We start from the raw sequence: 21927 nt of genomic DNA on the forward strand, positions 1-21927 counted from the left end.
AAGTTAATGGTGCGCTAAGCTAATGGTACGCTAAGCTAATGGTGCGCTTAGTTAATGGTGCGCTAAGCTAATGGTGCGCTAAGCTAATGGTGTGCTAAGCTAATGGTGCGCTAAGCTAATGTTGTGCTAAGCTAATGTTGTGCTAAGATAATGGTGTGCTAAGCTAATGGTGCACTAAGCTAACGGTGCGTTAAACTAATGGTGGGCTAAGCTAATGGTGCGCTAAGCTAATAGTACATTAAGCTTATGGTACATTAAACCAATGGTGTGCTGAGCCAATGGTGCTCTAAGTCAATGGTGCGCTAAGCCAATTCTTTTTCTAAGTCGATGGTGTGCTAAACCAATGGGGCACTAAGCTAATGGTAAGCTAATGGTGGGCTAAGCTAATGGTGCGCTAAACCAATGGTGTGCTAAGCTAATGTTGTGCTAAGCTAATAATGCACTAAGCTAATGGTGCGCTAAGCTAATGGTGCACTAAGCTAATATTGCTAAGCTTATGGTGCTAAGCTAATAGTGCACTAAGCTAGCGGTATACTAAGCTAATAGTGATCTAAGCTAATGGCACACTAAGCTAATAATGTGCTAACCTAATGGTGTTCTAAGCTAATGGGGGGCTAAGCTAATGGTGCTCTAAGCTAATGGTGTTCTAAGCTAATTGTGTGCTAATATAATGGTGTGCTAAGCTAATGGTGCAATAAGCTAATGGTGCGCTAAGCTAATGGTGTTCTAAGCTAATTGTGTGCTAATATAATGGTGTGCTAAGTTAATGGTGCGCTAAGCTAATGGTACGCTAAGCTAATGGTGCACTAAACTAATGGTGCGCTAAGCTAATGGTGTTCTAAGCTAATTGTGTGCTAATATAATGGTGTGCTGAGCTAATGGTTTGCTAAGCTAATATTGCTAAGCTAATGGTGTGCTAAGCTAATTGTGTGCTAATATAATGGTGCGCTAAGTTAATGGTGCGCTAAGCTAATGGTACGCTAAGCTAATGGTGCGCTAAGCTAATGGTGTGCTTAGTTAATGGTGCGCTAAGCTAATGGTGCGCTAAGCTAATGGTGTGCTAAGCTAATGGTGCGCTAAGCTAATGTTGTGCTAAGCTAATGTTGTGCTAAGATAATGGTGTGCTAAGCTAATGGTGCACTAAGCTAACGGTGCGCTAAACTAATGGTGGGCTAAGCTAATGGTGTGCTAAGCTAATAGTACGTTAAGCTTATGGTACATTAAACCAATGGTGTGCTGAGCCAATGGTGCTCTAAGTCAATGGTGCGCTAAGCCAATTCTTTTTCTAAGTCGATGGTGCGCTAAACCAATGGGGCACTAAGCTAATGGTAAGCTAATGGTGGGCTAAGCTAATGGTGCACTAAACCAATGGTGTGCTAAGCTAATGTTGTGCTAAGCTAATAATGCACTAAGCTAATGGTGCGCTAAGCTAATGGTGCACTAAGCTAATAGTGCTAAGCTAATGGTGCTAAGCTAATAGTGCACTAAGCTAGCGGTATACTAAGCTAATAGTGATCTAAGCTAATGGCACACTAAGCTAATAGTGTGCTAACCTAATGGTGTTCTAAGCTAATGGTGCGCTAAGCTAATGGTACGCTAAGCTAATGGTACGCTAAGCTAATGGTGTGCTAAGCTAATGGTGTGCTTAGTTAATGGTGCGCTAAGCTAATGGTGTGCTAAGCTAATGGTGTTCTAAGCTAATGGTGCGCTAAGCTAATGGTGCGCTAAGCTAATGTTGTGCTAGGATAATGGTGTACTAAGCTAATGGTGCACTAAGCTAACGGTGTGCTAAACTAATGGTGGGCTAAGCTAATGGTGCGCTAAGCTAATAGTACGTTAAGCTTATGGTACATTAAACCAATGGTGTGCTGAGCCAATGGTGCTCTAAGTCAATGGTGCGCTAAGCCAATTCTTTTTCTAAGTCGATGGTGCGCTAAACCAATGGGGCACTAAGCTAATGGTGCGCTAAACCAATGGTGTGCTAAGCTAATGTTGTGCTAAGCTAATAATGCACTAAGCTAACGGTATACTAAGCTAATAGTGATCTAAGCTAATGGCACACTAAGCGAATAGTGTGCTAAGCTAATGGTGTTCTAAGCTAATGGTGCGCTAAGCTAATGATGCGCTAAGCTAATGGTGCTCTAAGCTAATGGTGCTCTAAGCTAATGGTGTTCTAAGCTAATTGTGTGCTAATATAATGGTGTGCTAAGCTAATGGTGCACTAAACTAATGGTGTGCTAAGCTAATGGTGTTCTAAGCTAATTGTGTGCTAATATAATGGTGTGCTAAGCTATTGGTGCACTAAGCTAATGGTGCTAAGCTAATGGTGCACTAAGCTAATAGTGTGCTAATATAATGGTGCACTAAGTTAATGGTGCGCTAAGCTAATGGTTTGCTAAGCTAATGGTACGCTAAGATAATGGTTCGCTAAGCTAGTGGTGCGCTAAGCTAATGGTGCGCTAAGATAATGGTGCGCTAAGCTAATGGTGTTCTAAGCTAATTGTGTGCTAATATAATGGTGTGCTAAGCTAATGGTTTGCTAAGCTAATATTGCTAAACTAATGGTGCGCTAAGCTAATATTGTGCTAATATAATGGTGCGCTAAGTTAATGGTGCGATAAGCTAATGGTGTGCTAAGCTAATGGTACGCTAACCTAATGGTGCGCTAAGCTAAGGGTGCACTTAGTTAATGGTGCGCTAAACTAATGGTGTGCTATGCTAATGGTGCGCTAAGCTAATGTTGCGCTAAGCTAATGTTGTGCTAAGCTAATGTTGTGCTAAGATAATGGTGTGCTAAGCTAATAGTGCACTAAGCTAACTGTGCGCTAAACTAATGGTGGGCTAAACTAATGGTGGGCTAAGCTAATGGTGTGCTAAGCTTATGGTACGGTAAGCTTATGGTACATTAAACCAATGGTGTGCTGAGTCAATGGTGCTCTAAGTCGATGGTGCGCTAAGCCAATTCTTTTTCTAAGTCGATGGTGCGCTAAACCAATGGAGCACTAAGCTAATGGTAAGCTAATGGGGGGCTAAGCTAATGGTGGGCTAAGCTAATGGTGCGCTAAACCAATGGTGTGCTAAGCTAATGTTGTGCTAAGCTAATAATGCACTAAGCTAATGGTGTGCTAAGCTAATGGTTCTCTAAGTTAATGGTGCACTAAGATAATAGTGCTAAGCCAATGGTGCTAAGCTAATGGTGCACTAAGCTAACGATATACTAAGCTAATAGTGATCTAAGCTAATGGTGTTCTAAGCTAATGGTGCGCTAAGCTAATGGTGTTCTAAGCTAATGGTGTTCTATGCTAATGGTGCGCTAAGCTAATGGTACGTTAAGCTTATGGTACACTAAACCAATGGTGCGCTAAGTCAATGGTGCTCTAAGTCGATGGTGCGCTAAGCCAATTGTTTCTCTAAATCGATGGTGCACTAAACCAATGGGGCACTAAGCTAATGGTGCCCTAAGCTAATGGTGTTCTAAGCTAATGGTGTGCTAAGCTAACGGTATACTAAGCTAATGGTGCGCTAAGCTAATGGTGTGCTAAGCTAATGGTGCTAAGCTAATAGTCTGCTAAGCTAATGGTGCACTAAGCTAATGGTGCACTAAGCTAATGGTGTGCTAAACTAATGGTGCGCTAAGCAAATGGTGCGCTAAGCTAATGGTGCGCTAAGCTAACAGTATACTAAGCTAATAGTGATCTAAGCTAATGGCACACTAAGCGAATAGTGCGCTAAGCTAATGGTGTTCTAAGCTAATGGTGCTCTAAGCTAATGGTGCGCTAAGCTAATAATGTTCTAAGCTAATGGTGCGCTAAACTAATGGTGTTCTAAGCTAATGATGCGCTAAGCTAATGGTCCGCTAAGCTAATTGTGCACTAAGCTAATGGTGCTAAGCTAATTGTGCACTAAGCTAATGGTGCGCTAAACTAACGGTATGCTAAGCCAATGGTGCTCTAAGTCGATGGTGCGCTATGCCAATTGTTTCTCTAAATCAATGGTGCGCTAAACCAATGGGGCACTAAGCTAATGGTGCCCTAAGCTAATGGTGCCATAAGCTAACGGTATACTAAGCTAATGGTGTGCTAAGCTAATGGTGCGCTAAGCTAATGGTGCGCTAAGCTAATGCTGCTAAGCTAATGGTCCGCTAAGCTAATGGTGCGCTAAATCGATGGTGTGCTAAACCAATGGGGCACTAAGCTAATGGTGCCCTAAGCTAATGGTGCCCTAAGCTAATGGTACCCTTAGCTAATGGTGTTCTAAGCTAATGGTGTTCTAAGCTAAAGGTGTTAAGCTAATGGTGCTCTAAGATAACGGTATACTAAGCTAATGGTGCGCTAAATCGATGGTGTGCTAAACCAATGGGGCACTAAGCTAATGGTGCCCTATGCTAATGGTGCCCTTAGCTAATGGTGTTCTAAGCTAATGGTGTTCTAAGCTAATGGTGTTCTAAGCTAAAGGTGTTAAGCTTATGGTGCGCTAAGCTAATGGTGCGCTAGGCTAATGGTGCTTTAAGCTAATGGTGCTTTAAGCTAATGGTGCTAAGCTAATGGTCCACTAAGCTAATGGTGCACTAAGCTAATGGTGCTAAGCTAATGGTGAGCTAAGCTAATGGTGTGCTAAGCTAATGGTGCACTAAGCTAATGGTGTGCTAAGCTAATGGTGTGCTAAGCTAATGGTGCGCTAAGCTAACGGTATACTAAGCTAATGGTGATCTAAGCTAATGGTGCGCTAAGCTAATGGTGCGCTAAGCTAACGGTATACTAAGCTAATGGTGATCTAAGCTAATGGTGCGCTAAGCTAATGGTGCGCTAAGAAAATGATGCTAAAATAATGGTGCGCTAAGCTAGCGGTATACTAAGCTAATAGTGATCTAAGCTAATGGTGCACTAAGCTAATGGTGCACTAAGCTAACGGTATACTAAACTAATAGTGATCTAAGCTAATGGCACACTAAGCGAACAGTGCGCTAAGCTAATGTTGTGCTAAGCTAACGGTATTCTAAGCTAATAGTGATCTAAGCTAATATTGTGCTAAGCCAATGGTGTGCTAAGCCAATGTTGTGCTAAGCCAATGTTGTGCTAAGCCAATGGTGCGCTAAGCCAATGGTGCGCTAAGCTAATGGTGCTAAGCTAATGGTGCGCTAAGCTAGCTACGCTAATGGCGCTAAGCTAATGTTGTGCTAAGCTAACGGTATACTAAGCAAATGGTGATTTAAGCTAATGGTACACTAAGCGAATAGTGCGCAAGTAGTGGATCTGTTCATGTCTTTCTGTGCTATACTATTAATAATAACGGTTTATTTTAGGTTTCAAAAATCACTACATTTTGTTGCAGTATTTTGGATTGCGCTGAAGTACAACACTCACCTCGTCACTTGCAATACAAGATCAATGAGTGCGCTAATAGCGATTCCTGTACTACATGTTTTTTTATTTATTTTATTTGTCACGTTTCTCCCTTCAGGTGACCCTGGAAGCTTCTCTAGGGACATTTAACACATTTGCTGATGTCCCTGAAGAACAGGTTGAGGGAAGAGGAAACAATAAAATGACAATATCTACTCCATATTTACAAGTTCTAAATCACATCCTTCAGCACGTTACTTACACCAGCACAGTGTTTGATATTGATGCTATAGACATAGGTAAGTGTTTGGTGGGAACAGCTCTGGAAGACAGAATAAGCTTTAAAAGCAAGGACAGACCTCAATGTAATACAAAATCTGTTTCTTGTTTCCATAAAAATTATTCATTTTGAAAGTGATAGAGTAAATTAACTGTAATGCTCGTGGGATACTTCTCTATCAGACCGAACTCGGCCAGTAGTCTTGTTATCCCGGCATCAAGCCGGAATGATAGGGCATATCCCAGAGCAGAGAAAGTGAGAAAGGCGGCACTCACACCAGCCAGGACAGTCCCCAGCGGCAACGCCAGAGCAGTCCAAGGATGAACCACTAGAAAGGTCAGGCAGGCAGGGTGTGGCAACAATAAAGCAGTCCAAGGGCAAACCACTAGAAAGCTCAAGCAGGCAGGGTGTGGCAACAATAAAGCAGTCCAAGGGCAAACCACTAGAAAGCTCAAGCAGGCAGGGTTTGGCAACAGTAAAGCAGTCCAAGGGCAAACCACTAGAATGGTAAGGCAGGCAGGGTTCGGCAACAAAGAGGCAACCCAGAACAACAAGGGGTTAATAAGCAGAGAAGTCAGACAAGCAGAGTTCAGCAGCAGTAATCAATCCAGAAATGTAGGGGTTACACAGGCAGAGTAGTCAGACAGGCAGGGTTCATACACAAATACGCTAATTGAAGCAAAGATCTATCACACCCAGGAGCACACAAAGTAACACCTATACTTAGGCAGTGATAGATCATTGTGACAGGACTTACATAGGCGCAGGATTCGTGCCACAGGCGTCCAGACTGGCATCAGGGAGAGAGGAGCGTGCCGCGATGACGTCAGCACTGCACGCATCCGGACCAGACACAACCCCTGGCAACGAGCAGGGAAGGAGACGCCGCACCCCTAGCAATGACTAGAGTGGTGCGGCGTGACATAGCCCCCCTCTCAAGGGTTCCCTCCGGAAACCAGAGTCAGCCTCAAAGGATGAGCAGCATGGAATCTTGAGACCAAAGAAGGAGAATGCACATCATGGGCAGGAACCCAGGAACGATCTGCCACAGAGGAACCCTTCCAATGTACAAGATACTGCAGTTGTCTGAGCCTGTATCTGGAGTCCAGGATCTTAGCTACCTCATATTCAGGGTCACCACAGACCAGGAGAGGAGGAGGAGCTTGGAGCCAGGTAAATCTATTCTTGATGTAAGGCTTGAGTAGTGAGCTGTGGAAGACTGGGTGTATGCTCAGGGTTTTGGGCAAGGCCACTTTTGTAGGCAACAGGAGACAGTCTTTTCAGGACTTTGTAAGGGCCGATAAACCTAGGCCCCAATTTGTGACAGGGTTGACGTAGACGAATATGTTGAGTAGAGATCCAAACACGTCCACCTACTGAGATGGCATGTACCAAAGCTTTATGACAATCAGCAAACTTCTTATATCTAGAGACAGCTGAATGTAGCTGAGAGCGAATGTGTTGCCAATGATTGGTGAGTCCAGTGTCATGTCGGTCTGCAGCAGGAACCCCAGTGGACTGAGCAAAAAGAGGGAAGACACGAGGTTCATACCCTGCCGCGGCTTGAAATGGAGAACATCTAAGAGAAGCATGCCAATGAGTGTTTCTTGCCAGCTCAGCTAGGGGTAATAACTCAGACCAATTAGTATGGCAAGCGTTGACAAAGGCTCTAAGATAGGCTTCAAGATCCTGGTTTACTCTCTCAGTTAGTCCATTGGTCTGAGGATGGTGGCCAGAAGACAAGGAAACAGTGATTCCAATCAACTTACAAAAGGCTCTCCAAAAGGTAGAGATGAACTGTGGACCTCTGTCAGAAACAATATTCAAAGGAATTCCATGAAGTCGTACCACATGCAAGAGAAAAAGAGACGATAATTCTTGGGCAGAAGGCAGTTTGGTTAGGAGTACAAAATGAGCCAGTCTGGAAAAGCGATCCACCACATCCCAGATAACTGTATGGTGATCAGAAGGAGGAAGATCCACAATGAAATCCATGGTTGTTTGGGAATGGACAATGGTTGGAGCAAACCAGGAGGCAAGGATCGGGGAGTTTTGTTGGCAGCACAAGTTGTGCAGGCTTTCACATAATCCTGAGCATCAGACTTAATAGTAGGCCACCATACATGTTGGGAAAGACGCTTAAAAGTCCTAGTCAAACCAAGATGTCCTGAGAGTTTACTATCATGAGCCAAGGATAGCACAGGGGCATGTAGGTTCAGAGGTACAAAGAGGATATCAGAGGCCACGGGGGCTTCAGGAGGTTTACTAGACTGGGCAGGTTGCAATCTTTGCAGAAGGGTGGTAATTAGTTTAGCAACAACATAGGAGGGAGGTATGATGTGTTCAATAGGAGCTTCAGAGGAGTCACTTGAGTGAGGGAAATGATGGGAAAGGGCGTCCTGTTCTTGGTCCCAGAAAGATAAGATACCACAAAGTTAAAATGGGAAAAGAACAAGGCCCACTTGGCCTGTCAAGGATTGAGTAGATGAGCAGTCTCTTGGTATGTCAGATTCTTATGGTCTGTGAGAATCTGAATGGGATTGGCATTTCCCTCTAACCAATGATGCCATTCAGTTAAAACCTTAATGGCTAAGAGTTCACAACTACCCACATCGTAATTCCTCTCAGCAGGAGTAAAGCTTTTAGAGAAAAAGGCTACAGGGTGTGACTTGGAAGTCAAAGGATCCCTTTGGGTTAGAACTGCTCCAGCCCCTATCTTGGAGGCATCAACCTCTAAAGTGAACTGTAGGTCAGGATCAGGATGGCAGAGCACAGGAGCAGAACAAAAAACCTTTTTCAGAAAAGAGAAGGCATTTATGGCTTCAGGAGGCCATTGTTTACAGTCTTTGTTGCATTTTGTCAATTCAGTGAGAGGAGCGACTGTTTGTAAAAAGTTCTTTATAAACTTGCGGTAATAATTGGAGAACCCCAAGAACCTTTGTAAGTCCTTTAATGAAGTAGGTTGAGGCCATTCTAGAACTGCGGTGGGTTTAGCAGGATCCATGGCAACACCTTCTTTCGAGATGACATAGCCAAGGAATTGGATCTGAACTTGATCAAACTCACATTTTTCTAGCTTGGCTACCAAAGAATTGTCTCTGAGATGTAGAAGAACTTGTCTCATGTGTTTATTATGCTCCTCTAAAGTGGAAGAGAAAACAATGATGTCATCCAGATAGACGGTGACAGTGCAGTTGAGGAGGTCACGGAAGACATCATTGACAAATGCCTGGAAGACTGCAGGTGTGTTACACAGCCCAAAGGGCATTACAAGGTATTCGTAATGCCCAGATCTTGTGTTGAAGGCGGTCTTCCATTCGTGGCCTGGAAAGATACGAATCAGATTGTATGCCCCACGTATGTCCAACTTTGGTGAAAAAGGGAGCATCCTGAAGCAAGTCATACAGTTCGGTGATCAATGGAATGGGATAGCGATTCTTGATAGTTATGTTGTTCAAAGCCCTGTAGTCGATGCTGGGTCTGAGCCCACCATCCTTCTTTCTGGCAAAAAAGAAGCCTGAAGAGGAGGAAGGGCGAATTAAATCTTTAGCTAGGTTCTCTTAGATGTACTCCTCCATGGATTTGGTTTCAGCTTTGGAGAGTGGATAAGTCCTCCCTTTAGGAAGTGGGGCTCCAGGATCTTGCAGTCATAAGGATGGTGGGGTAGCAGCACGTCGGCTGCTTTTTTCTCAAATACATCTGCAAAGTCTGCATATACTGAAGGAAGGTTTGGAGGAGTCTGTATACTGGCTATGGGGGATGCGGAGCAGAGGAGTGACTTTAGCAAGGCAGGAGTTTAAACAGGAGGTACCCCAGGAGACCAGTTGTCCCTCAGCCCAGTAGAACTGTGGATTGTGTACCCGAAGCCAAGGAAGACCAAGGATGACATGCTGTGCTGGGGAAATAATTACCTCGAACTGCAGCTGTTCGGTATGAAGGACTCCCACAGTCAGTGTCAGGGGTGCTGACTAAAAATGGATCAACCCTGAACCAAGGGGGGTGCCATCCAGAGTAGTTATTTTGAGACAATGTATTTTCTGCAAAAGAGGCAAACCAGCTTGAATCATGAAACGGTGATCCAGGAAGTTTCCAGATGCCCCTGAATTAATGAAGGCTTGAGAGTGGACAGTATTCTGAAGGAAGGTAAGGGTAACAGGTACCAGGATCTGAGAGGAGTGAGGGGATTTAGTAGAGATCATGCTTAGAGGTACCCCTGTGTTATCACCTAAGCACTGGCTTTTTCCAACTGAATGTCACAGTCAGTTGGTGGGTGTTAAATCCACAATAAGAGCATAGTCTCAATTTCCTTCTCTGTCTTTCATACTCTGAAGGTTTGAATGAAGAGAGATCCATGGGTTCCTCCACTGAGGTAACTGGAGCTGCTGAGGGGGGTAGAGGATACTGACGAAACCGGAAGAATAGGAGGACGGGAGGGAAGGACCCTCCTTGTTCTGTCTCTCTCGGCTTGTCTCTCCTGAAAGCGAGAGTCCAGACTGATACATAGTGTTGTAAAGTCATCCAAAGAAGAAGGAATATCACAATAAGTGAGTTCATCTTTGATGCGTTCATGCAGACCCCTCCTAAAGGCTGCCTTGAGAGCACTGCCATCCCAAGTGGTTTCAAGTGCCAAGATGTGAAACTCGATGGCAAATTGTGCCACAGTTCTATTGTCCTGGCAGAGGTCCAGAAGAGTAAATTCTGCAGCAGAGGTAAGGCCAGAAGTCCCAAACACAGAAGATAATGCAAAAATGAAATCATCAGCATCATGCAGGAGTGGAGCGTTCTGTTCCAAAAAGGGAGAGACCCAGACTAGAGCCTTTTCTTTCAGTAAGGAAATGATAAAGGTGCCCTTTGATTGGTGAGACTTAAAGGTGTGAGGATCATTTCAGAAGTGCAGCCTGCATTGGTTAATAAAACCCCTGCAATCAGTAGTACCTTCATACTTGTCAGGCAAAGGTATCCGGGGTATACTTCCAGAAGCAGAGGAAGGAGTCACAGTACTAGGAGTAGGGACTGGCTGTGAGACAACAGGAGCAGTATCCCTTGCTGTAACTAGTAAGAAGAGTTGAGTGGTAATAGCCTCTAGCTTGGAATCCATATTCTGCAACTGTGTGGTATGGGTTCCCAACATCTGTCCCTGAAGATAAACTGCTCCTGCCACCTCATCTGGCTCCATGGCACAAGTATAATGTAATGCTTGTGGGATACTCCTCTATCAGATCAAACTCGGCCAGTAGTCTTGTTATCCCGGCATCGAGCCGGAATGATAGGGAATATCCCAGAGCAAAGAAAGTTAGTAAGATGAGGAAAGCAGCACTCACCACAGGCAGGACAGTCCCCAGTGGCAACGACAGAGCAGTCCAAGGCAAATCACTAGAAAGGTCAGACAGGCAGGGCTTGGTAAAAGTAAAACAATGCAAAGACAAACCACTAGAAAGGTCAGACAGGCAGGGTTTGGCAACAGTAAAGCAGTCCAAGGGCAAACCACTAGAATGGTCAGGCAGGCAGGGCTTGACAACAGTAAAGCAGTCCAAAGGCAAACCACTAGAATGGTCAAACAGGAAGGGTTTGGCAACAGTAAAGCAGTCCAAGAGCAAACAACTAGAAGGGTCAGGCAGGCAGGGTTCGGCAACAAAGAGGTAATCCAGAACAACAGGGGTTAATAAGTAGAGTAGTCAGACAAGCAGAGTTCAGCAGCAGTAATCAATCCAGCAATTTAGGGGTTAAACAGGCAGAGTAGTCAGACAGGCAGGGTTCATACATGAATAGGCTAATTGAAGCAACGATCTATCACACCCAGGAGCACACAAAGTAACACCTATACTTGGGCAGTGATAGATCATTGTAACAGGACTTACATAGGCACAGGATTCGCGCCACAGGTATCCAGACTGGCATTAGGAAGAAAGGAGCATGCAGTGATGATGTCAGCGCCGCACGCATCCGGACCCGACACAACCCCTGGCAACGAGCAGGGAAGGAGACGCCACGCTCCTAGCAATGGCTAGAAATGCGCAGCGTGACATTTACAGGTTGTTTCCAAAGGTGCTGTTTTGTAAATTTTAGTTTGTCTGTTGTCTGAGACTAATGGAGGTGTAGGGGTTAACTTACAATTTGACACTATTCAGGCATATTTCCATCCCCTTAACCTCAGCATCTATATGCATTTAACAAAGGCAATAAGCAGTAGCATTTAGATAATTTTTCACTGGTATTAATTGGTAACCGGTATTTAGCGGTAACGTCTTACTGGTATTAAAAGGTAATCTGCAAAATCAGTAATGGTGCTACTTTAGTTATTACTCACCTGGTATAGGCCGGTAACCACCTTAGGAAAAAAGTTAGCATTACCTATCATTTGTAAGTATATAATTTATACCTCCTTAGTTAAATATAGACTTGTAACTCAGGTGCTCAAACTTAGATGTGATACCCCTATAAAGACAAAACCAGCTTTTTTATTTTTATGAGAAATTACCCAAGGTATAGACCGGTAAACCCTTATACATAACCATCAATATCATTTTAAAGATACAAACCTGAGAGAGCAACAGGTCAGCCCTTAAAGGTATAGGCCGGTAAATCGTTATAGAGACTATATATTTACAACTAACAAAACTAAGGTATAGGCCGGTAAATCGTTATAGAGACTATCTATTCAGAAATCACAATATTAAGGTATAAACCGGTAAATCACTATAGAGACCATCTATCAACTAACAAAATAAAGGAATTATTTATTGATAGATTAATGGTGTAGACCGATATCATAACCTTCTAAGTGAATACAAAGGTAAAAACCGATAACCTATTATAGTAAATAATTGCTTCAACTGAGACAATGATGAATATAAATATTTAGCGTTATCACAGTACACAACAAGTTAATGTTAAGCCGAATCCTATGTACACAGAGATACCTGCAAAAACGCTGTAATTACTTAATCTAAGTGGAAGCCAAGGAAAGCTTCAAAATAAATCTTGTAAGCACCAAAGTGCAAAGCTTAAAATTGCAAAGTAAATTTAGATATACTGATTCTCTTGAATTTGAACTTACAAATAAGATGCGATACTATGTAACCAAACATAGCCACAATATAACAATGTAACCATTTGTTCTAGTTACATGATTACTGACTGTCCAAGTAAAATTTCTAAACATTCTCCCAGTGTTAACCTTTCCTCATAAGCCTATCATTATCGAGTTACAACATAATCTAATGATATTTACAAGAAACCTAAGACTCCTAAGTTGATAGTAGGGCTAACAGCAATGTGCTAACACGTACACCTGTATTCTCAGTAATTTTCATAGGCTTCCCTCATCTTAGACAATCCAATTGTCCCCAGTACATACTGAACGATATTTTTGACATTATTAAAAGGGAGAATTTAAAGGTCAACACTGACACCTAGTGGTGATTAAATTTTATACATAGCATTGATATTATTGTAACCTGTTCAGGCCAAATTGGAGCCTAACATCCACTATTAGTCAAATAGTGTTTGGAGTATGTAACAACAAGTCCAAGACATTTGGGCCTAGATTTGGAGTTCGGCGGTAGCCGTCAAAACCAGCGTTAGAGGCTCCTAACGCTGGTTTTGGGCGCCCGCTGGTATTTGGAGTCAGTGATTAAAGGGTCTAACGCTCACTTTTCAGCCGCGACTTTTCTATACCGCAGATCCCCCTACGCCATTTGCGTAGCCTATCTTTTCAATGGGATCTTTCTAACGCTGGTATTTAGAGTCGTTTCTGAAGTGAGCGTTAGAGCTCTAACGACAAGATTCCAGCCGCCTGAAAATAGCAGGAGTTAAGAGCTTTCTGGCTAACGCTGGTTCATAAAGCTCTTAACTACTGTACCCTAAAGTACACTAACACCCATAAACTACCTATGTACCCCAAAACCGAGCTCCCCCCACATCGCCGCCACTCGATTTAAATTTTTAACCCCTAATCTGCCGACCGCCACCTACGTTATACTTATGTACCCCTAATCTGCTGCCCCTAACCCCGCCGACCCCTATATTATATTTCTTAACCCCTAACTTGCCCCCCACAACGTCGCCGCCAGCTACTTAAAATAATTAACCCCTAATCTTCCGACCGCAAATCGCCGCACCTACGTTATCCCTATGTACCCCTAATCTGCTGCCCCTAACATCGCCGACCCCTATATTATATTTATTAACCCCTAATCTGCCCCCCTCAACGTCGCCGACACCTGCCTACACTTATTAACCCCTAATCTGCCGAGCGGACCTGAGCGCTACTATAATAAATGTATTAACCCCTAATCCGCCTCACTAACCCTATCATAAATAGTATTAACCCCTAATCTGCCCTCCCTAACATCGCCGACACCTAACTTCAATTATTAACCCCTAATCTGCCGACCGGAGCTCACCGCTATTCTAATAAATGTATTAACCCCTAAAGCTAAGTCTAACCCTAACACTAACACCCCCCTAACTTAAATATAATTTTTATCTAACGAAATAAATTAACTCTTATTAAATAACTTATTCCTATTTAAAGCTAAATACTTACCTGTAAAATAAATCCTAATATAGCTACAATATAAATTATAATTATATTATAGCTATTTTAGGATTAATATTTATTTTACAGGTAACTTTGTATTTATTTTAACCAGGTACAATAGCTATTAAATAGTTAAGAACTATTTAATAGCTAAAATAGTTAAAATAATAACAAATTTACCTGTAAAATAAGTCCTAACCTAAGATATAATTAAACCTAACACTACCCTATCAATAAAATAATTAAATAAACTATCTACAATTACCTACAATTAACCTAACACTACACTATCAATAAATTTATTAAACACAATTCCTACAATTAAATAAACTAGCTAAAGTACAAAAAATAAAAAAGAACTAAGTTACAGAAAATAAAAAAATATTTACAAACATAAGAAAAATATTACAACAATTTTAAACTAATTACACCTACTCTAAGCCCCCTAATAAAATAACAAAGCCCCCCAAAATAAAAAATTCCCTACCCTATTCTAAAATAAAAAAGTTACAAGCTCTTTTACCTTACCAGCCCTGAACAGGGCCCTTTGCGGGACATGCCCCAAGAATTTCAGCTCTTTTGCCTGTAAAAAAAAACATACAATACCCCCCCCCCAACATTACAACCCACCACCCACATACCCCTAATCTAACCCAAACCCCCCTTAAATAAACCTAACACTAATCCCCTGAAGATCTTCCTACCTTGTCTTCACCATCCAGGTATCACCGATCCGTCCTGGCTCCAAGATCTTCATCCAACCCAAGCGGGGGTTGGCGATCCATAATCCGGTGCTGAAGAGGTCCAGAAGAGGCTCCAAAGTCTTCCTCCTATCCGGCAAGAAGAGGACATCCGGACCGGCAAACATCTTCTTCCATCCGGAGCGAAGTGGCAGGATCCTGAAGACATCCAGCGCGGAACATCCATCCGGACCGACGACTGAACGACGAATGACTGTTCCTTTAAGGGACGTCATCCAAGATGGCGTCCCTCGAATTCCGATTGGCTGATAGGATTCTATCAGCCAATCGGAATTAAGGTAGGAATTTTCTGATTGGCTGATGGAATCAGCCAATCAGAATCTAGTTCAATCCGATTGGCCGATCCAATCAGCCAATCAGATTGAGCTCGCATTCTATTGGCTGTTCCGATCAGCCAATAGAATGCGAGCTCAATCTGATTGGCTGATTGGATCGGCCAATCGGATTGAACTAGATTCTGATTGGCTGATTCCATCAGCCAATCAGAAAATTCCTACCTTAATTCCGATTGGCTGATAGAATCCTATCAGCCAATCGGAATTCGAGGGACGCCATCTTGGATGACGTCCCTTAAAGGAACAGTCATTCGTCGTTCAGTCGTCGGTCCGGATGGATGTTCCGCGCTGGATGTCTTCAGGATCCTGCCACTTCGCTCCGGATGGAAGAAGATCGAAGATGCCGCTTGGAGAAGATGTTTGCCGGTCCGGATGTCCTCTTCTTGCCGGATAGGAGGAAGACTTTGGAGCCTCTTCTGGACCTCTTCAGCACCGGATTATGGATCGCCAACCCCCGCTTGGGTTGGATGAAGATCTTGGAGCCAGGACGGATCGGTGATACCTGGATGGTGAAGACAAGGTAGGAAGATCTTCAGGGGATTAGTGTTAGGTTTATTTAAGGGGGGTTTGGGTTAGATTAGGGGTATGTGGGTGGTGGGTTGTAATGTTGGGGGGGGGGGTATTGTATGTTTTTTTTTACAGGCAAAAGAGCTGAAATTCTTGGGGCATGCCCCGCAAAGGGCCCTGTTCAGGGCTGGTAAGGTAAAAGAGCTTGTAACTTTTTTATTTTAGAATAGGGTAGGGAATTTTTTATTTTGGGGGGCTTTGTTATTTTATTTGGGGGCTTAGAGTAGGTGTAATTAGTTTAAAATTGTTGTAATATTTTTCTTATGTTTGTAAATATTTTTTTATTTTCTGTAACTTAGTTCTTTTTTATTTTTTGTACTTTAGCTAGTTTATTTAATTGTAGGAATTGTGTTTAATTAATTTATTGATAGTGTAGTGTTAGGTTAATTGTAGGTAATTGTAGATAGTTTATTTAATTATTTTATTGATAGGGTAGTGTTAGGTTTAATTATATCTTAGGTTAGGACTTATTTTACAGGTAAATTTGTTATTATTTTAACTATTTTAGCTATTAAATAGTTCTTAACTATTTAATAGCTATTGTACCTGGTTAAAATAAATACAAAGTTACCTGTAAAATAAATATAAATCCTAAAATAGCTATAATATAATTATAATTTATATTGTAGCTATATTAGGATTTATTTTACAGGTAAGTATTTAGCTTTAAATAGGAATAAGTTATTTAATAAGAGTTAATTTATTTCGTTAGATAAAAATTATATTTAAGTTAGGGGGGTGTTAGTGTTAGGGTTAGACTTAGCTTTAGGGGTTAATACATTTATTAGAATAGCGGTGAGCTCCGGTCGGCAGATTAGGGGTTAATAATTGAAGTTAGGTGTCGGCGATGTTAGGGAGGGCAGATTAGGGGTTAATACTATTTATGATAGGGTTAGTGAGGCGGATTAGGGGTTAATAACTTTATTATAGTAGCGCTCAGGTCCGCTCGGCAGATTAGGGGTTAATAAGTGTAGGCAGGTGTCGGCGACGTTGAGGGGGGCAGATTAGGGGTTAATAAATATAATATAGGGGTCGGCGATGTTAGGGGCAGCAGATTAGGGGTACATAGGGATAACGTAGGTGGCGGCGATTTGCGGTCGGAAGATTAGGGGTTAATTATTTTAAGTAGCTGGCGGCGACGTTGTGGGGGGCAAGTTAGGGGTTAAGAAATATAATATAGGGGTCGGCGATGTTAGGGCAGCAGATTAGGGGTACATAGGGATAACGTAGGTGGCGGCGGTTTACGGAGCGGCAGATTAGGGGTTAAAAAAAATATGCAGGGGTCAGCGATAGCGGGGGCGGCAGATTAGGGGTTAATAAGTGTAAGGGTAGGGGTGTTTAGACTCGGGGTACATGTTAGAGTGTTAGGTGCAGACGTAGGAAGTGTTCCCCCATAGGAAACAATGGGGCTGCGTTAGGAGCTGAACGCTGCTTTTTTGCAGGTGTTAGGTTTTTTTTCAGCTCAAACAGTCCCATTGTTTCCTATGGGAGAATCGTGCACGAGCACGTTTTGGAGGCCGGCCGCGTCCGTAAGCAACTCTGGTATCGAGAGTTGCATTTGCGGTAAAAATGCTCTACGCTCCTTTTTTGGAGCCTAACGCAGCATTTGTTTGAACTCTCGATACCAGAGTTAATTTTATGGTGCGGCCAGAAAAAAGCCCGCGGAGCGTTAGCAGCCCTTTTACCGCCGAACTCCAAATCTAGGCCTTAGAAAATTAATCTAATCCTCTGCAATACCAGGCTATGTCCTTTCACTACAACAAGTATAGGAACCTATATCAGTCAATATCTATGAACTGATAAATTGCAGTTACCTTGGAAAAATAGGATCTGTAGGTCACTTTAAGATTGGTGACACACTCTCAGATATAGTGTCCAACTCAGTGGGGATACAGGGTGAAGGGTAGTAATACTCACTTCGCTCAAACCCTAGCATTACATTAGACGGTTATTATCTAAGCAAGCTAAGAACCTACACCAGTATACTATCTACTCAGACCTTAAGAAAAAACAGTGATTATTTTTTGTAATGAAACAAACTATAGATAAGTCTATCACTATAGTTCATAATGTATATGTTACAAGCTTAGTCCTATTGAGAATTTGCTTAATAAAGAACACAATCTCCACAGCAGACGGTAATTTTAAAAAGTTTTTGTCTTTGTGTGTTTGTAAGATATTTTAATAATTTTGAATAAAAGTAAAATTTTAATAATCTAGCTCTGAACTCCACCTAGGAGTCTCATCAAAGTCTATATCCATCAAAATTCTATCACAGGAATGTGAGTGCTAATCAGATGTACAATTTTTGTCAGTATAATACTGATTTGTCCTTGTTTCCAAATCTTACTTTGTTACAATGAAATTTATTTGTAGTCAAAGCAGAAGAGTTTTGAGTAGTGTTTTACACTGTTAGTAAGTGCTGCACAAAAGACTACTTTATGTATTTACACATAAACAAAACATCTGTCTAGTCTGCCCAATATTGCTTCTCAAACGTGTTCTTGTATTCCATTATAGTAAGTGTCATTACGGCTTCTACTGTACGTTTGTTGTACTTAGCCTTATGTACACACCAGGCGCTCTTGTATTCCCTTACAGTACGTGTCATTACCACCTCTACTGTCCGTCTCTTGTTCTTAGCCTTATGTACACACCGGCTGCTCTTGTATACCCTTAGAGTTAGTGTCATTACGGCCTCTACTGTCCGTCTGTTGTTCTTAGCCTTATGCACACACCAGACACTCTTGTATTCCCTTAGAGTTAGTGTCATTACCGCCTCTACTGTACGTCTGTTGTTCTTAGCCTTATGCACACACCACGCGCTCTTGTATTCCCTTGCAGTATGTGTCATTAACGCCTCTACTGTACGTCTGTTATTCTTAGCCTTATGCACACACCAGACGCTCTTGTAATCCCTTACAGTAGGTGTCATTACCGCCTCTACTGTACGTCTGTTGTTCTTAGTCTTATGCGCACACCAGATGCTCTTGTATTCCCTTACAGTATGTGTCATTACCCCCTCTATTGTACGTCTGTTGTTCTTAGCCTTATGCACACACCAGACACTCTTGTATTCCCTTAGAGTTAGTGTCATTACCGCCTCTACTGTACGTCTGTTGTTCTTAGCCTTATGCACACACCACGCGCTCTTGTATTCCCTTGCAGTATGTGTCATTAACGCCTCTACTGTACGTCTGTTATTCTTAGCCTTATGCACACACCAGACGCTCTTGTAATCCCTTACAGTAGGTGTCATTACCGCCTCTACTGTACGTCTGTTGTTCTTAGTCTTATGCGCACACCAGATGCTCTTGTATTCCCTTACAGTATGTGTCATTACCCCCTCTATTGTACGTCTGTTGTTCTTAGCCTTATGCACACACCAGACACTCTTGTATTCCCTTAGAGTTAGTGTCATTACCGCCTCTACTGTACGTCTGTTGTTCTTAGCCTTATGCACACACCACGCGCTCTTGTATTCCCTTGCAGTATGTGTCATTAACGCCTCTACTGTACATCTGTTGTTCTTAGCCTTATGCACACACCAGGCGCTTTTGTATTCCCTTACAGTACGTGTCATTACCGCCTCTACTGTACGTCTGTTATTCTTAGCCTTATGCACACACCAGGCGCTTTTGTATTCCCTTACAGTATGTGTCATTACCGCCTCTACTGTACATCTGTTGTTCTTAGCCTTATTCACACACCAGATGCTATTGTATTCCCTTACAGTACGTGTCATTACCGCCTCTACTGTACGTCTGTTGTTCTTAGCCTTATGCACACACCACGCGCTCTTGTATTCCCTTACAGTACATGTAATTACCGCCTCTACTGTACGTCTGTTGTTCTTAGCCTTATATACACACCAGGCGCTCTTGTATTACCTTACAGTTAGTGTCATTACCGCCTCTACTGTACATCTGTTGTTCTTAGCCTTATATACACACCAGGCGCTCTTGTATTCCCTTACAGTTAGTGTTATTACCGCCTCTACTGTACATCTGTTGTTCTTAGCCTTATGCACACACCAGGCGCTATTGTATTCCCTTACAGTACGTGTCATTACCGCCTCTACTGTACGTCTGTTGTTCTTAGACTTATGCACACACCAGGCGCTCTTGTATTCCCTTACAGTACGTGTCATTACCGCCTCTACTGTACGTCTGTTGTACTTAGCCTAATAAACACACCAGACCCTCTTGTATTCCCTTACAGTTAGTGTTATTACTGCCTCTACTGTATGTCTGTTGCTATTAGCCTTATGCACACACCAGGCGCTCTTGTATTCCTTTACAGTACGTGTCATTACCACCTCTACTGTACGTCTGTTGTTCTTAGCCTTATGCACACACCAGACCCTCTTGTATTCCCTTACAGTATGTATCATTACCGCCATTACTTTACGTCTGTTGTTCTTAGCCTTATGCACACACAAGGTGCTCTTGCATTCCCTTTCAGTTAGTGTCATTACCGCCTCTACTGTACGTCTGTTGTTCTTAGCCTTATGCACACACTAGGCGCTCTTGTATTCCCTTATAGTACGTGTCATTACCGCCATTACTTTACGTCTGTTGTTCTTAGCCTTATGCACACACAAGGTGCTCTTGTATTCCCTTACAGTACGTGTCATTACCTCCTCTATTGTACGTCTGTTGATCTTAGCCTTATGCACACACCAGGCGCTCTTGTATTCCCTTACAGTACGTGTCATTACCGCCTCTATTGTACGTCTGTTGTTCTTAGCCTTATGCACACACCAGGCGCTCTTGTATTCCCTTACAGTACGTGTCATTACCGCCTCTACTGTACGTCTGTTGTTCTTAGCCTCATGCACACACCCGATGCTCTTGTATTCCCTTACAGTACGTGTCATTACCTCCTCTATTGTATGTCTGTTGTTTTTAGCCTTATGCACACACCAGGTGCTCTTGTATTCCTTACAGTATGTGTCATTACCACCTCTGTTGTACATCTGTTGTTATTAGCCTTATGCACACACCAGGCGCTCTTGTATTCCCTTACAGTACGTGTCATTACCACCTCTACTGTACGTCTGTTGTTCTTAGCCTAATATACACACCAGACCCTCTTGTATTCCCTTACAGTATCTTTCATTACCGCCTCTACGGTACGTCTGTTGTTCTTAGCCTTATGCACACACCAGGCGCTCTTGTATTCCCTTACAGTACGTGTCATTACCAACTCTACTGGATATCTGTTGTTCTTAGCCTTATGCACACACCAGATGCTTTTGTATTCCCTTACAGTACGTGTCATTACCTCCTCTATTGTACGTCTGTTGATCTTAGCCTTATGCACACCCCAGGCTCTCTTGTATTCTCTTACAGTATGTGTCATTACCTCCTCTATTGTACGTCTGTTGTTTTTAGCCTTATGCACACACCAGGCGCTCTTGTATTCCCTTACAGTACGTGTCATTACCTCCTCTATTGTACGTCTGTTGTTCTTAGCCTTATGCATACACCAGGCGCTCTTGTATTCCCTTACAGTACGTGTCATTACCCCCTCTATTGTTCGTCTGTTGTTCTTAGCCTAATATACACACCAGACCCTCTTGTATTCCCTTACAGTATGTGTCATTACCACCTCTACTGTACGTCTGTTGTTCTTAGCCTAATATACACACCAGACCCTCTTGTATTCCCTTACAGTATGTATCATTACCGCCTCTACTTTACGTCTGTTGTTCTTAGCCTTATGCACACACAAGGTGCTCTTGTATTCCCTTACAGTATGTGTCATTACCGCCTCTATTGTACGTCTGTTGTTCTTAGCCTTATGCACACACCAGGCGCTCTTGTATTCCCTTACAGTACGTGTCAATACCGCCTTTACTGTACGTCTGTTGTTCTTAGCCTTAGGCACACACCAGGCGCTCTTGTATTCCCTTACAGTACGTGTCATTACCGCCTCTACTGTACGTCTGTTGTTCTTAGCCTCATGCACACACCCGATGCTCTTGTATTCCCTTACAGTACGTGTCATTACCTCCTCTATTGTATGTCTGTTGTTTTTAGCCTTATGCACACACCAGGTGCTCTTGTATTCCTTACAGTATGTGTCATTACCACCT

General features: G+C 42.7%; 1 protein-coding gene across 1 annotated transcript in view; it reads left to right on the plus strand.

The window, feature by feature from the left end:
• LOC128636191 (beta-1,4 N-acetylgalactosaminyltransferase 2) overlaps positions 1 to 21927 on the plus strand; it is a 115572-nt gene that overhangs the window by 8581 nt on the left and 85064 nt on the right. The window contains exon 2 of the mRNA XM_053689238.1: positions 5461 to 5641. Within this exon, the coding sequence (XP_053545213.1) occupies positions 5461 to 5641 (181 nt within the window). The remainder of the gene's footprint in view (positions 1 to 5460; positions 5642 to 21927) is intronic.

This window comes from Bombina bombina, chromosome 7 (genome assembly GCF_027579735.1).
Source record: "Bombina bombina isolate aBomBom1 chromosome 7, aBomBom1.pri, whole genome shotgun sequence".
Lineage (NCBI taxonomy): Eukaryota > Metazoa > Chordata > Amphibia > Anura > Bombinatoridae > Bombina > Bombina bombina.